Here is a 17894-nt window from a genome sequence, read left to right on the forward strand (position 1 = left end):
GCTAGGATTTCAGGTATGAGCCACTGGCACCTCGCCGCAAATTATATTTTATATAACTAAATGAAAATAAGCCATCTGCATTATTATAGTTGCAGACCTTTGCTCTTCATTTTAAACTTGTGGGTATTTAGAACAACAACAACGAGAATTTTTAAGTCCCAGATACTCTGCCGAACCCCAAATCATCAAGAACGAATTTAGCATCTCTCTAACATTTATGCATCAAAGTCACCATGTCTTTGGGGATGAAAAACAACTCCCTGAAACAAAGGTATCGTTGAGCCACATAGGTTAGGGCGAAGATGAGAGGGTGTCTCTAATTCTCTAGAACTTGAGAATGACATTGCTATTGGACTGGGCTTCCTGCCGGCTCCCTGTGGTAGCCGGGAGGCAGCCAGGACCATCACCAGGGCCCATGATATAGGACATGCAGACACCCGCTGGAGGAAATCATGAGGAGCCCAGGTTCTTCACTGCTCCTTGGAGACCAGCAGATGTGGGAGCCGATGCTGCTACAAGCCCAAGTCACAGAGGCTGGACTCTGCTGCTGGGCCTCCACCCGGTAACCCAGCCTGGCGCTGGGCAACTGGCCATGCCATCATGTCCCTTCATTTTCTTTCATTTTGACAGAGGCACCATTATGGGTTTCTCCTCCTGCCTCAACTCAATTTCATACGCGAAGCTCCAGATTTTCTTTACTGAAGTGACCGATCATCATGTTAAAGTATATATGCAACCTTCCTTTCATAAGGACAATTGCTGTTGATTTGAGGAGCAATATATTTGAAAGTAAATCTGATCATTTATTCCAGATGCCAATAAAGGAGAGTAAAACCCACATAACTGAGATAAAGAATCCATAAAGCTTAATTCAGGGTAACATGCTATGTAAGTTGAAATCCTTTCAAAAGCAGCTTTTGGGGGAAGCAAGTATACACAGGTCTGTGGCTCTTTACGTAGCTCCACCCCCAAGTGCTGGATGGAAGCGGGAAGTTCACCTTCTTCTTCCACTCCTCCTATGGCTGTGGGTGAGCAGCAGGCCTATCATCTCTGCTTTTCTGGCAAGAGAGCCAAGGCTCAGCGAGGCGAATTGATTCCTCCAAACCACACAGGGTAGGAGGCAGAGCGGGCCTCAGGCCACTGCTAGCTCACCTGCAGGCCTCTAGGGGGTGGGAATCTGCCCACAGGCTGTGATCGTGAGTCCGGAATGACCAACTGCCTTTCCTACCAGCACTCAGAGCCTATATCAGACATTCTTCACAGGAAAAGCACCCAGTAAGCTAGTATAGCTCAGTAAGCTAGGGGTCCCGACCTGAGCTTTGGGATCTGAAGACAAACTCATTTGATGTGAAATTTTAACTGGCTCACATGTGGGAAATTTTCTGACATAAAAGGTCATGGCCTTCATCGGATACTTAAGGGAACTTCCAGACCCCAAACCCTTAAGAATTTGCTAAAGACAAATCATGGCCTTTAAAGGTTGTTATTTTGATTTTCAGTTTAAATGTGACTCTGAACAGCCATGACTTCACACTGTTTATTCCTGTGCTGAAAAAAAAATCATTCCTGAAATAAATAGTGTTTCCAAAAGAAGTGACATATTTCAGGCTTTTAAAACGGAATGTACTGGGTGCCAGTGGCTTATGCCCGTAGTCCCAGCTACTCAGGAGGCTGAAGTCTAAGCATCCAAATCAGCCTGGGCAAACAAATCCAAGAGATTCATCTCCAGTTAACCACCAAAATATTAGAAATGGAGGTGTGGCTCAAGTGGTAGAACACCAGCCTTTGAGTAAAAAAACTAACAGTTTCAGGTCCTGAGTTCAAACTCCAGTACTGGCATAAACAAATGAATAAATAAATCGTAGAGCTCTATACCCTAGTAGAAGCCATAAAGCCTCAGGCCTAAGTCCGGACTGCCAAGAGGAAGTCATTTCTTGCAGTCAGCAGATCCTGTTCTCACTTCCAAATGCTTCTTTGCAACATTTTCTGTCAGAATTATAGTTCTTGGGACAGAGATATGGATATGAGAATTTTGCTTTACTTCTTTTTTTTATTAAGTTTTTCTTTTTATTATTGTGAAAATACCGGATGGAGGGTTACAATTACATGGGCAAGGTAATGAGTACATTTCTTATCAAGCATTGTTGCCTCCTCTTTTGTTTCCCCTTCCCATCCCTGCCCTCCTATATCCTCCCCCTCCCTGCCAAAGTTGTAAAGTTCGTTTTTCGACGTTTGCTTTACTTCTTATGCATGGGTTGAACTGTCTATGCTCTACCTGTGCCAAAGAGCAATAGCACGCATGCCCTCTTCATCCTTTTCAATCATGCTTTACAATCTTACTGTTCAAAAAGAAAATTAACCTTCCTGTAAAAAAACCCACAACCAACCACAACACAACACTGTGTTTGAAATGTTCACTGACTGTCAGAAAAGCCAAATTAATACTATGTGTATTCTACTTCAGAGGAAAATTTTAGGTAACGATGAATATTTGAATAGACTGCATAATTATGAAAACCTGCCATCTGAGCTGGGAGTTGGTGGCTCACACCTGTGATCCTGGTCACTCAGGAAGCTGAGATCTGAGGATCATGGTTCAAAACCAGTCTGGGCTATGAAACTCTTTTATCTCCAGTTAGCCAGTAAAAAGCCAGACTGGAATGAAAAGGCAAAGAGATAGCATCTGGGCCCTGAGTTGAAGACTCAGTACTGTCACAAGCTCACAAACAAACCAACCCTGCTGCTATTTTCTTGCATCACAGCAGCTGAGCAGTTGAAAGCTAATCAGCTAGCACAAAGGTAAAAATACCACAACACTCATCCCACAAAAATAAGCTCAGGACAAGGGACATGTTCCTGTGCCAGGAGATTTTTTTTCATCAAAGTTTCTAAACAACAATCTCCACGATGAACTCTGATCACCAACCACTGCTGATATCAACAACCCTCTAACTTTGAAACTGCCTCTTTCACTGGTGCAATAAACATATCCCAAGTACCCAGCTAGGTGGCCAGTTTCAGTAAAACAAAAATGAGTCACACAGCTCACATGCTAAAGGACCCTGCCTGACGAGTGCTGTAATGAAGTCCCACTGAGTTCCCCAGGAGAGCCTGCAGCTCCCACGGTGCCCGATTACCTCCCATTTGCTATTGCTTTGCCTCTATGAATTCAAAGCCTAGTGCCTATTATCCCTGGACTATAATTAAGTTAACCATTGTTCTGCACATACAATACAAATCACCCTTATTCCCTATCTTACATCCTGAACAAGAAAAGGAAACACTCAAAAAATGGTGTTTAAATGAATGCTTACGGAACAGGCAGAAGCAGAAGAAAAAAAAAATTTCCCCCAGGACCCAGGACACATTGTTCCTGGTCTAATTGTGACTTCTCTTGGACTGTGGTCCTTATGCATTTCTTGGTAGATGGATGCGTCCATCTACTGAGGATGTGTCCATCTACTGAGGGGGTCCTGTGTTTTCACCAGGAAATAGTTGTTTATGATAAGAGAAATTTTCTGTGGCATACAGATGATTGTACACTGTTCCATTAGAACTCATAGATCCATCAGCTAAATACACAACAGACAGTGGATTTAGAACAGAAATCTGCCAGTAAAAATCTACATCCAAATAATGGAATAGATTTGCCTTCATTTGGGCAAAACTGACATGTACAATATTGAACAAATAATGTTTTTGTTTTTTTTTTTCTGCTGTGACATTAGCAGTTACTGGGCTCTGAGAAGCAGAGCATATTTCCAAGAATAGGTGGAAAAGCATGGAACATAGGAGAGAGGTTTTGTTTTGTGTGTGTTTGGGCGGGGGGGTGAATACTGGGCCTAACTTATAACCTCACACTTTTGCTTTTTCTCTCAAGGATGGTACTCTAGCACTTAAGCCACATCTCCACTTCCAGTTTTTTTACTGGTTAATTAAAGACGAGAGTCTCACAGATTTGTCTGCCCAGGTTGGCTCTGAACTGAGAACTCCTATCTTAGCCTCCTGACTAGCTGGGATTAAAAGCATGAGTGACAGGTGCCTGGCTGGAATAAAAGGTTTTTTTAAAGACCATGACTAGCCAGGTCCAATTAGTATACAATAATTTTCGTAACTCAGAGACCCACACGTGTGCCATACACACCAATTCTTACCTGTTTGTACTCGGATTCTCTTCCAACCAATACTTGTAGAACGTAGCTGACAGGGTCGCCCTTCATTGGTGGTACCGTCTCCCAAAAAATTTCACAGGAATTGCCTTCTAACTGTGTTACTCGTGGTGCTGGAACAGAAACGCACACATCCAAGCTTCAAATTTAACAGTCAATATTCTAGCTCTATTAGTAAGAATCCAGAAAGAGTGAGTGAGCGCGTGACTGGGTCCGGCCTTATAGGAGAGGTATTTGCTCAGTCTCTCAGTAACCCAGCTGGGTGTGCTTTAGGCATAGAGGAGTTACTGCAGGACAGAATGGGATGAGACGTCTCATTAGTTAATATTAATATTAATATTAATAACTGTTGGCCTGCATGGATTCCCCTCCCCACCCCTCCCCAGTACTGGAGCTTCAACTCAGGACCTTGTGCTCTTGTTTGGCTTTATTGCTCAAGGCTAGTGCTCTACCACTTGAGTGGTATCTCTACCTCCAACTTCTTGGTGATTAAAGACCAAAGTCCCAACAGCCTTTTCTGCCTGGCTGGCTTCATACCTCGATTTTCAGATCTCAGCCTCTTAAGTAGCTAGGATTAAAGGCGTGAGCCTGTCCAAGTAGTGCTTTTCCTTAGTCTATTGTTTGTAGGGATGAGAGTGCTCACTACTCATACACAGCACAGAACAGATGGCTTCTCCACATCCTCTCCTATTACCTCTCATCTAACCAGACAATCCAATGCATCATCTGTTTTAGGATGTCCTTTTAATTTTGTTGTGCTAATACTAGAACTACTGCACATATTTAAGGTAAGAATGGAACTTCCTACTCTAGCACCAAGCATGTCTTTCCTCTTAGGGGACAGTGTGACAGAGACCACTGGCTGGCGACTGACCTTTGAGGGTAGGGGGGACACTTTTGGTTGTGCTGAAGGTATAGGTTTCTGAGAAGGGCCCCTCCCCAGCCTCACTGGCTGCCTGGATTCGGAAGGAGTAACAGGTGAATTCCGTCAGTCTCTGGACCTTGTAGGTGTGGCTGGGTCCTCTGTAGATCGAAATAAACCTGGAGGAGGCAGAGGAGCCATTAGTCATCTGTAATCTTAGTGTTGAGAAGTTAATTATGATACAAGCTGGTGGAGGCCAACCTGACAAATTCTTTTCACATAGTCTGCTAGGGAATGGTGAAGTTTAATGGCTAATGAGTATTTACATAAAAGAAACACAAAACCAAGCGCATACAGAGATTGGAATGAGGTTCCTTTGGTTATGGTCCAGATTCTAGAAATATTAGTCACTCATGTTTGTTTGCTTGTTTGTTCTCTCTCTCTCTCTCTCCCTCCCTCTCTCTCCCTCTTTCTCTCTCTCTCTGTACACACACACACACCAACATTGGGGCTTGAACTCAGGGCCTTCCACTTTTGCCTGGCCTTTTCACTCAATGTTGGTGCTCTACTACTTATGCCACAGCTCCACTTCTGACTTTTTTAGTGGTCAACTGGAGGTAAGAGTCTCATAGACTTTCCTGCTCAGACTGGCTTTGAACTGTGATCTTCAGATCTCAGCCTCCTAAGTAGCTAGGATTACAGAAGTGAGCCAACATCACCTGGCTCTTGTTTTTATTTACTAGTAAACTATAGAATTTTTCAAACATTTCATTGTGGGGAAACACACACACACACACACACACACACACACACACACACACACACTCTCTCTCTCTCTCTCTCTCTCTCTCTCCCTGATAGGCCTTACATAGCTCCTTCCTAAATAAGAAAATATTAAGGGTTATATACCTTTGACAAAAATATGTAAAAAGAAAAAAATTATGGTGTTCAGAGTCATCTGACAGGTTCGCTAAAATGAAGAAAAATGGCAGGGGTTGAACCATTTAGGCTGAACTTATTTTTTAATGAAACACACATAAAGATATCTAAAAAAAAAAAAAAAAGCCTTGTATTTTAGGTATTACCCCGTCACCCAACCCCGCAGTCTTGAAAACCTAACACTTTTCCAGTGACAATGGATTACCTAGAACTGCAAAATACTTATGCTAATTTTTTAAAGCTAACTGTAAAATTCTAGAATGTAACTTTGCATAAGTTACAGGTTTTTGTTTTGTTGTTTTTTCCTGGAATTGGGGATTCAGCCTGCTGAGTAGCTAGGATCACAGGTGGGAGCCACTGTGAGTCACAGAGATAAAGGAAGTGACCCACTGGTCCGGGTACCCCGCGAGCCCCCCCTTGATGTAACCCAACCACACCATGTTATTTCCACAGGGGCTTCCTTGCACCTGCGCACTGGCTGCTGGCACTGTGCTTCTGGAAGCCAGTCACCCACAGAGTCACCATCTGACCTCTCTGACTGAAAGTGGAGCTGTGGCTCAAGTGGTAAAGGGGAGGCGGGAAGAAGTTCTCAAATATCTGCTGCATGCTAGATGTGGAGGCCCAATCCCAGGGGTTGGCTGGTCCGTGGGGTGGGGGACAGGTTTTTCTGAATGACAGCAGCACACTTTCATGTGTTGAAGAACACTCATGGATGGACATGTGGTTGATAGAGAAGGAGGGATTAAATATCTGTGTTTCTGTGTATGTGCACGTGTGCGTGTGTGCGTGCACACGTGTGTGCTGCTCCTGGAGAATGACCTCAGAGCCTGGGCACTGTCCCTTAGCTTTCTTGCTCAAGCTGGCGCTCTATCACTTGAGCCGCAGCTCTACTTCCAGCTTTTGGGGATTCATTGGAGAAGAGTTTCATGGATTTTCCTGTCCAGGCTGGCTTTGAATCTGAATCCTCAGATCTCAGCCTCCTGAGTAACTAGGACGTGAGCCACAGGCCAGAGGCTTACTTTGTTTTACTTAAGTGTGTCTGAGCCAATGTTTAATGTAGAACATCTAGTCATCCCTCAGCCTTCGCTGTGGACTTCATGAGGCCTAGTCATCTCACTGTTTAGTGTTCTGTCTGCTCTGTGGTGGAAGGAAGTGCCTTTTACTTCTCGATCTCAAAGAAAGCCAGAGTCCAGGTTGGAACCCACAAATACCATGGCAACCTGCTTAGCTCTCCTGACATATTATCTCCTTAATGAAGACATCCTGGCTAATGCCAGAGGCAAAGAGCTATTTATTAACTCGGCCTCACCTGGGCCAGACTCTCTAACGGGAGTAATTACCCTTAATTATATCCCAAATGGAAGTCAAGGCTTGAAGAAGTGAAACCTCCAAGTGCATTACAACCCTGTCATAAGGCTCAGTTTAAAGAGTTTAGAGAAGATGATTAGGGAGGGCTCTGCTGTCTGGCTTCTCTTACCTCCCAGGGGAAGCATTTTCTCTTGGAAAGGGGCTCAATGTGTCTGACTTTGTGTCCATGTTCAATCATAAGTGTTGGATGTCAATCGTGGTCACAAAGAAATTCACAAGGCACACAGAGTCCTCAAATTCTTCAGTATGACTGACACTGAACAAAGAACACACATACAATTTCCAAACTCACCAAACCTACTAGCTGTGCCACCATGTTTTATCAAGCAAATAAAATGGCATTCCTGCTGGCTGCTGGTGGCTCCTGCCTGTAATCTTAGCTACTCAGGAGGCTGAGATCTAAAGAACACCATTCAAAGCTTGCCCAGAGGAAAAGAAGTCTGTGACACTCATCTACAATTAACCACCAAAAAGCTGGAAGTTGAACTGTGGTACAAATAGTAGAGTGTCAACTTTGAAGAAAAAAAGTGACAATGCCCAGGCCTTGAATTCTAGTCCTGGTATCTGCAGCGTCTTTCTGGCAGATGTCACATACACACACACACACACACACACACACACACACACACACACACACACACACACACACACACACACACACACACACACACACACACACACACACACACACACACACACAGACAAGAACTTCTGTTTTTCTTTGCTTCTTAAATATCAAGTAGCAAAGATCAAACAAAAACACCAGCACATGAGCCAACACACACAAATCGATATAACCCCTCTTTCACCCCCATTCTAGAATTATTTTCTATCATTCCAGGAGGCAGCAGAAAAGAGACTGTTTTTTTCCTGTCGAAATCAATGATTTATGGGCCGGCACATGGTTGAACACTCCATAGGGTCAACACCCCTGTGGCTAGAACCACTCCGGGAGAGATTAAAAATATTCATCAAATCCCGCCTTTACAAAGACCAACGTCATTTTCTTCTTTTATATTTTTCCTGAAAGACTGACTTAAATTTAAAATTTATTAATAAATAAGCTAGAGGCTTTGTGTGATAGAATAAACCATACCAAATATCCCAAGACACCACGACAGAAGGGCTCTGGTTTTGAATGTGAACAAGGATGCGGGCCTGACGCCAAGCTGTGTCAGCCAGGATGGTCTCCCAGCCACTCAAAGCCCGGAGATGGGAGCTGGAGGCCAGGCAGCCTGCCCTTCCAGTGCTGGAGCTCTTTTCTTCTTTGTTTTAGAAAATGGGTCTTGCTCTGTTCCCCAGGTTGTACTGCGACCTTGATCTTCCTGCCTTAACCTGCTGAGTGCTGACCTTACAAACACACATCGTCTCACCCAGTTTGGGCATTTTAACTCAGGAAGGGGAAACAATGGGAGGTTATGTGGGTGACCTCAGGCTGCAGTCTAACAGAATTCTTGACAGCTCTGCCTCCAACTTGTTTTTACTTATATTAACAAATGTTAGCATTATTCATAGTAATAACATATTAAGAGTAATATTTTCTTGATGGCAACAAGCACACATGGATTTTACTGGAGGAGATTTTTTCCAATGACTTAAAGCTTTCTACTGTCTGTGATTACGTAATAAAATGTCTCTCTGATACTACAATGGAGACAAATGTATGAGTGATGCCCCAGATATGCCGACGTTAAGTGTTGAACCCTAATGTAAACTAAGGCTTTGGCTGGTAACAAGGAGTTTTGTGTAGGTTCATCAACTGTAATGATGCACCACTTTGGAGGGATGTTACTAATGGGGGCTGGGAGAAGAAGGGAGATGGGACACCAGTCTACCTCCCTCTTAAACTTTGCTATGAACCCAATACAGCTCTAAAATACAGACTATTAGTCAATAAAGAATACAAAACTATTAGCAAAGCAGGATGGCTCAAATCTGTAATTCTAGCTACTTGGGACATGAACATTAGGGGCTGTGGTCTGAGTCTAGCTTGGGCATAAAAAGTTCATGAGACTCCATTTCAACCAGTGACTGGGTACAATGGTGCACACCTGTTACTCCAGCTGTGGGGTGAGATGCAGAGGCACACATCTGTTGTTAACGGCGGCAGACATGGAGAAGCCCACGTAGGAGGACCAAAGCCCAGGCCATAAAATAAGATCCTACCTTATATACAGAATGTGTTTTAAGCGGTTTTCTTAAACCATTTGTTTAGAAAGGAACATCCAAGCATGCCTGATAGCCTGTATCTTAAATACATCTTAAATGAAAAGACTTCTTGCGCAGGGGTGTGGGTTTACTGCTTTGCTGCCATCTTATCATCTGTGTGCCCACCAAAGGCTAAGCACAGCCCTTTCACATGAAGGCTCAGAGTGATCTAACCTGCTGACCTGAAATGGCCTGTGATCCACAAAAGGTTGCAAATGGCATCTTTCAAAACATCTTTCACAACGTCACAAACCCACATCTGTTCCCAAACTTGGTACAACGATATTCATTAACAATGACAATGCCTTCCTCTTTTAATTCCTTTTTCTTCATTTTTGGGGTCTCATGGAGGCAGAGAGGAGCAGATAAACCAAGAGGTGGGGGAAAAGAGAGGAAAGGAGGGTGGGAGGGGGAAGAAAGCTTCCTTTGTTATTCAAGTGGCATTTGGGTGCAGGAGATGTTGAAAGCAGGACTGGTGAGTGGACTCTCCCCTCACCCTGCCAGGAACACGGAGTCCTGCATTTCTATGCAGAAGCAGATGGCACGGTGTGTGGCAACACCTGGACAAGGAACATGTATCCCCTAAGCAGATGCTGATGGTGATGCCCACTTACAAACTGGTCATGCAAGAACAGGGCTCCTTCTAGAACGGGGATGAAAACGGGGCTAATCCCTTACCCCTGGGTCCTGTCAGACTATGCTTTGGGCTTTTTGACTTGTGAACACGTTTGGTTAATGGGTTGAATTTTTATGCTCTTTTTTTTTAATTAAATAAAAATACACTGTTGCTGCTGATGGGAGAAATTCTTTAAAAGGAATAGAGGAATAAAAACATTGCCTTCAATTTTTGCTTGTAAAAACTGTAGTTTTAGACATTGAGATCTATCTATCTATCTATCTATCTATCTATCTATCTATCTATCTATCTATCTATCTATCTATCTATCTATCTATCTATCTATCTATCTACCTATCTTTGTGCCAGTACTAGGGCTTGAACTCAGAGCCTGGTGGTATCCCTTAGCTTTTTTGCTCAAGGCTGGTGTTCTATCACTTGAGTCACAGCTCTACTTCTGGCTAAAGATAAGAATCTCATGGACTCTCTTGCCTGGGCTGGCTTCAAACTGCGATCCTCAGATCTCATCCTCCTAAGGAGCTAGGATTATAGGCATAAGCTACCTGCACCCAGTTTAGACATTGCTATATTAAAAGAGATATTAATTTGTAGTTAAAGAGAAAACCTGGAGACCCTCCCACTCTCCTGTTGCTTTCAAATCCACATTTCTGTCCAGTTGCTCAGTGGCCTTGCTTCAACCCTAGGAAGACGCTATTCATTTCCATTCTATTTATTTTACTTACACGAGAGGTAAAAGCTATCATCCAGATTTTATTTCTGGTCCAATTAAGAGCTCAAATAGCTCATCCTCAGTGCTGCTTGTGCCTAGACATTTCAGCCTGAAATGGACTAAGCTAATCATACTCTTCATTTTGTATGCTGGAATTTTATGCTTCTTTTCTGAGAAAATAAAAATATTTCTCAAATATATTCCCATTTAGAAAGGCCAGGCATCATTATTTGCCTGGGAAGTGGGGGAAACTAAGGCAAAAGAAGTCAAGAAATATGGCTCAAATCAGCTGGGAATTTCAGTGGCAGGTCAGTGATAGCGACAGCAAGTTGACACCTGTGACGGACACCACATCATCTTCTGGGACTGAAGGTCATAGAGAAACATCCTTTATTGATGGGCATGATCAAGTGGACCACTGTCCAGCCCACATTTCCCCTCCTATGTGGAAGTGACATCTAAATTATGAATGTATATGTGAACATATACAGGGTCATATGCATACACACAAATGCATTAATGAAAGTATGGTATATGGAGGGGAGGATTTAAATAGTGTAACTGCTTTGAACAACAAACTTACAGTGTAACAAAATGAGGAGGAAGCTGGAACATGTGTTGGGGAGTAAGAGAGGCTGAGGGGAGGGAGACACAAATAGAGAGGTAGGCAAAAATATAGTCACTATATTCTATGTACAGATGTGAAAATGGAACTAGGAAATGGGGGGCTGGGTGGGGTTGGGAGAGACAGGGAGAATGATGGAAGGGGTGACCCTGATCAAGGTGCCCTGTATTCATAAAGGACACATTGAATTAAAACCCCCTTTGTACATGTAGTCTCCCAGCCTGGGAGTGACATTCATGTCACTTAATTGAGCAACATGCTCTGGGAACTAAAAGCAGGATTCTGCTTAGAGAGGACGAACACTGGGAAACTCAAGTGCTTGCTCTGTGCCCACACATGGGCTCCTAGTTGCCTAGTGTGCAAACTTTCAGACCTTAATGAGAACCATAATAATGTGGGTGTGTCTGTCCATCTGCACCAGCGGACAGACGGGCCCATTACAAAGATCACAGCCTCTCCAGTTTGCTGGCCATGGGGACAGAGTCAAGAGCATGAGCACAGGGAGCCAATTTTGCTGGCACAAAACTTAAAAACAACAACAACATAAACCCACAGGGCTGTCTGACTAACCCTGACAAACACATTAACCGCAAATGCATTCCTGGAATTTACGCTCTTCTGCCTCAACGCTGTGTGCAATTATCAGGGCCCTCAGACCGGCAAAGGTCGGCATCAGCACCAACTTCAGTTCTGAGTATGACACAACCCTGCATCTCAGTAACACAGACAGATGCATCTTCAGAAGCATCGCACAACACTGCTATCTCAACATGCCTGGCCTGTGCCTGGTCCTCTAGTATGTGTATTAGGTTAAGTTGGCCTTATGGGCATATAATTTTCTTGTATAACAGGGAATGAAAGCCATTCAGATTTTCTCTGCTGGATCTGTTAAGAATAACAGACTTAATCACAGCAAGGCCGATCTAATCTCATTTCTGTTTTTCTGGTGAAATTAAATAAAATCCCTTATACTGTCTGCTCGCTGTTTAATGTGAATTTGTTTTCTGGGTGAGATAAGAGCTTATGGAGAGGTCAAATAACTTAGAAGGCCTACCATATAGAAATTCAAGAAAGAAGATAGCGGAAAAAAATTGAACACTCTTAGTTGAATCATGAGGTACAAACTTAGCCTTAGAAGCATGAGGCACTGCTTCAAGGGTGCTATGTACATATAAATGTAAAGTAGGGACCTTCAAGTCCAAAGCATGAATCCATGGGCATTAATGGCCCATCCAATGGGGAGCAAGCTTTCAGTGTAGCAAGCCCATGTGATTCAGGTAAGTTCAGATCGAGCCTGAGGCTCTCTGTACTCAGCACTTTGTAGGCACCAAGTAGTTTCCTTTACAATGTTTACAAGTGTGTGTGTGTGTGTGTGTGTGTGTGTGTGTGTGTGTTTGTGCCAGTACTGAGGCTTGAACTTTGGGCCATGCTGCTCTCCCTTAGCTTTTTACTCAAGGCTGGTTCTCTACTATTTGAGCCACAGCTCCACTTCTAGCTTTTTGGTGTTTAATTAGAGAAGAGAATCACAGAGACTTTCCCACCTGGGCTGGCTTTAAACCTCAATCCTCAGATCTTAGCCTCCTGAATAGCTAGGATTACAGGCATCAGCCAATAGCACCAAGCAAAGTAGTCACTCTTAAGTGTGATACTGAAAAGCTAAAACATAAAACCAAAACATAGCATGTCCCCATCACTAAAAGGGACAATGCCATTTTGAAAAGGATTTATTTCACAGATGGTTTACACAGTCATGGTACTTTATAGCGGAAAGAAGTGGAAAGGACAGGAGAGATCGTTGTCCAGTTTAATCTACTTCATGAATGAAGGAAAAGTGAGAGTCATGGCTTAGTGACCCGGATGGAGCCATTCTTTAATCTATGACCAGACATGGGTAGAGTTATTCATTTTTGCTATTCTTCTGTTGCCAACATCTTCAGTTAAGACCACTCCAATACTGGCAAGGCAAGGTTGCCTGTACCGTGTGGACATCAGGGCCTCTTATCTCAAATGCCCACAGCCCGGGTTGCAAAGTGTCTGGGCTAGAGAAATACTTTGAGATACGACACACAAGAGAGTAAATCAGAACTCATCTCTGCATCTCACCTGGGCCACAAGCAGAATAGATGAGCTTTTTCCTTCCACATCTGTAATAAGATGTGTATGCCAAAGAGCACATGAGCTGGCACCAAATTCACTGAAAAAAAAAACAGCTGCCCACCTGGGAAGAAGGCACACCCAAAAGCACCCAAAGTCTGGACTGACAAAACCTACACTAGTAACAAAGGCTAGGATGCAACTCTGATCCCTAAGGGGCCATTGAGAATAAGAGCTTGGTTTCATCCAAGACACTTAGAAAGGTCATCCACCAACCAAAATTAGGCTGTCCTTCTCCAACTAAAATCCAAGGAAAATTATTCTACAAATAGAACAAGAATTTATTATGCCCAGGATTCGTATCACTTTAATAACTTTCTGAGAACATTGACAAATTTAATTTACAAGATACACTGGGGACTCCAGCTCATAAAATTAAGAAAAAATATTGCTTTCCTAATGGTCAGATTTCTTAAATTGCCATTTAGATTTAGGCATGTGATTTACTTGTTTCTTATTTATTTTTTTGGAGAAGAGCATACATTGATCACTGTGTTCTGCATTCTGTTCTGTCTGGTCTATTTGAATATGCCTTGACAGCATACTCACTTAGACACAAGCTTTGGTTCTGTGCTCAGAGAGCTCTGCATCAGGGGACCCTAGGATGGGACCACACATGCGTACAGCATGGGTACCTTCCCTCACCATCCCAGTCCATGGGACTGGTGCTGGGACACTGGATCCAGTCCCAACTAGAGCCCAACTTTTCTGTGCTTCATTTTTCTGACACAGTATAACTGCACAAATATTTTCTAAGGAAATTATGCACCACTTGTGGCTCCTACCTGTAATCTTACTCAGGAAGCTGAAATCTAAGGACCACGGTTCAAAGCCAGCCAGAGCAGCAAAGTCTGTGAGACTCTTAGCATTAATTAACCAACAAAAAGCAGGTAGTAGTACTTTGGCAAGTGGTAAAGCACTGGCCTTCAGTGAAAAAGCTAAAGGACAGCTTCTAGGCCCTGAGTTCAAGCCCCTCCCGCCACAATTGAGCTTTTTAGTTTACTAAGACACTTTCTGAATGTCAACAAAATAGCTGCACCTTGTTATTATTACTGTTATTATTATTATTGCATGTACAGAGTGGTAATCAGTTAACAAAATAATTATTTCATTTGAGCTTCATCAGAGACTGGAAACAAGATTCCCCATATATAACTAATTCATACTATGCACCAAGGAGAACCTGCTCTGAATTCCCTGTCAGTGCCCTCCTGTCACACTAGATGAGGTGAGCAGTCAACAAAAATATCGCCAGGACAGGGCTTTCTTTATAGCTGCTAGAGAACTGGGGCTTGGCTTTGCTTTCTCACTGGCGGTCTGTCACTGGAGCTACAGCTCCCCTTCTGGCTTTTTGGTAGTTAATTGAGGATCAGCCTGTCACATACTTTTATGCCTGTGCTGGCTTTGACCCTGGATCCTCATAAGATCTCAGCTTCCTGAGTAGCTAGGATGGCAGGCATGAGCCTCTGGTGCCAGGCCCAGGGCAGGGTCTCTAAACCTACATTTATTAGTTTGATAACTCTACCCAATAAGAAAAAAAAAAGATACTGTAGAGTTTAAAAACAAATCCTGTACAGCTTTACATTTGAACTCTTTTCTTTAAAAGCCCTGAGTTGTGCACAGGGGGGGTTAAAGACTTTATAAACAAGGAAAAACCACCAAATTCCCTGTCTATGCTTGGTAAACAGAACTTTCTGGGTCATCCCCCTGTTCTTTATCTTCTTCTTCCTTCTACTCCTCTCCCTCATCCTTCTGGTCATTCTCAGCCACAGTGACTCTTTTTTTGCCTCACCTGCTTTCAGCAGTATTCTCTGAGTATTTTTTCTTCAGCTCAACAGTCTACTTTGCAAAGGGCTGCTGTCCTCAAAGCAGCGGGTGTCCATCTCCCCCAAGGTTGTTTTTGCAATATCACCCATGCACTGCAGCAGGCTGGGCAGGACTCAGAACAGAGCAGGAAGGTGAAAGGAGGCTTCTGGGATGTGTGGGGATCCTTGAATCTCCCTTTTGTCTACAGTTGGAGGGGCTACAGGCTTTCATTTCTCTTTCATAGTAAGCTTTGTCTGACTTTGCCAGACCTCTTTCCTCTTTTCCTCTTTCACAGCGTCTGCCCAGTGTCTGCCTCCTGACCATAGCCCTGTCCCTGTGAAACCGTGTGTACCGCAGTGGCTGTAAGGGCAGGAGCCCAGGCAGCCTCTTGGTCTGCCAGAAGGCCCTTAGGACCTGGCTACAAAGTGTGTACTGATACTGGACGGATTTCTGGGGGAACCAGAGTCTCATGGAAAGGCCCAGAATGCTGTAAGATATAAGGGGGAAATGACAGAAATGCTGACACATGAGTGCTGGTTTGTGTTCTCCCTCCCCCCTCCCCCCACTGTGATTTTCTTTGGTATGAGAACATTCTGTCACCACTAACTTTTCCTCTAAATATTCCAAAAACACCTTAGAGGTTGCCCATCTTCTGAACAGCCATCTTCAGAAGAAATGAAGTTAAATACATAGGATGTGAAAGGCTGGGTTTTGTTTCTGGGCTTAGACATATTAAAAACAAGTCTATTTGCTTTGATTCATTTGATAGTGCACCGCTCAGAGTTCCAGAGTAAAATCCACATCTGTGCACACCCACAGTGATTTCAGATCCGTAAACATGTTTGTCCCAATGGTTACTGAATATTTCAAGAGACACCATCTCTTCCCTCGGCCTTCATCTCTAATAGGAAACTATTACATAGAGTGGTCTTAAATTTGGCCATTTCCCTTTCGATAATACTTCTCTCTGATCTGGCTTTAGGGAAGGAAAAATAACATGCATTATATTATCTCATGTAGAGAAATCAAGATCTTCTGCATCTCTAGAAAATCCAACAGGAGGATAAAATTTTGAGTTTAAAATTCAATAGTCATATACACAAGCTCCTGCCTTGACCAAAGGATGTGTCTTTTGGACTAGGAAAAACAAGGATGTGAATTAAGATTCTGTTCCCCAAGCGTCCACCCCTCTCACCTCTTGTTCCGGTCCTCTAGCTGCAGTGTATACACCATGTCATCAGCAGCGTGTGTCTTGGAGTTGGAGTTACTGTCCCCCCACTTTAGCTTTAGGCTCTGGGGGCCGGCAGCAGCGCACTCCAGCCTAGGAGGCAAGGGTGGCAAGGGCCGGGTTTTTGCTTTAATGAACTGACTAAATGGTCCAGCTCCAATTTCATTGATAGCCTGAATTCTGATCCTGGAAAAAAAAAACAACAACAAAATAGTTTAAAATATAAAATGTAAAAGTTTTTCATTCAAAGCAAACATTGGACAGGGTATTTATTATTTGCCCTTAAAATAAAATGGTTTAATCAAATGAAGGAAAACAAGTAGGGAGCTGAGTGCAGGTGGCTCACGTCTAATCCTAGGTACTCAGGAGGCTGAGATCTGAGGATCACGGTTCATAGCCAGCGTGGGTGGATAAATCTAAGAGCCTCTTATCACCAGTTTAACCAGCAAAAAGCCAGAAATGTGGTTCAAGTGGCAGAGTGCCAGCCCTTAATTAAATTATGAACTGAATATGAGAACAAATTTGTCTTATTTAGAGTCAAAACCAAAGGACAACAGCCTTCACCAAGTAGCGAGGTGTTGGAAAATCGCTACCAGTGGCTTATTGTGCATGCAGCCTTATGGGTAGCAAAGAATTTAACCCCATGTAGGGTCTATGAATGTGAAATCTAAGAAAGCTCAACCATGCAATATGGAGAACTCTTTCATATGCTCAACGAGAGTACGAGTCCCATTGTTCTTGTTCCCTTGCTTCCCAGTCCTTGAGCAGAACAGCTCTCCACTCACCAAGTAGCATGCTGATGCTGCTGTGCTGTCCTGACCTGACCTTCCTTCCACTCCCGTCCTGACCTTCCTTCTGCACTTCTTACAGTGACTGCACCCTTTCCTGGAGGTGGTGGATGCACGCCCCAGTGGGGCCTTCTCCACTCCTCTCACCAAAGGCCTCCCCCACTCCTCCTCTTTTCTTCTGTACAATACAAAATAGCCTAAAATCATCTTTACTCAAGCCATCTCTCACCCATTGCTTCAGCCATGTAAAGAGCTACAAGACATTGCTAAAAATACTAAAGATGATTATATATATTGTTAATGAGCTAGAAGATCCCTCCCAACTGACAGAGACAATACAATTAAAAAAAAAAACTAATGACTCCAGCCAGGTATGGTAGCATATACTGGTAATTCCAGCA

The 17894-nt window shown here is 43.4% G+C and overlaps 1 protein-coding gene across 2 annotated transcripts in view; it reads right to left on the reverse strand.

The window, feature by feature from the left end:
* Fndc3b (fibronectin type III domain containing 3B) overlaps positions 1-17894 on the reverse strand; it is a 279369-nt gene that overhangs the window by 3834 nt on the left and 257641 nt on the right. For both annotated transcript variants that reach the window (XM_042678836.1, XM_042678837.1), the window contains exons 23-25: positions 16673-16891; positions 5044-5210; positions 4155-4282 (exon numbers count right to left, since the gene is read on the reverse strand). In XM_042678836.1, the coding sequence (XP_042534770.1) occupies positions 4155-4282; positions 5044-5210; positions 16673-16891 (514 nt within the window). The remainder of the gene's footprint in view (positions 1-4154; positions 4283-5043; positions 5211-16672; positions 16892-17894) is intronic.

Source organism: Dipodomys spectabilis, unplaced genomic scaffold (genome assembly GCF_019054845.1).
Source record: "Dipodomys spectabilis isolate Male_0828 unplaced genomic scaffold, ASM1905484v1 ptg000050l, whole genome shotgun sequence".
NCBI lineage: Eukaryota > Metazoa > Chordata > Mammalia > Rodentia > Heteromyidae > Dipodomys > Dipodomys spectabilis.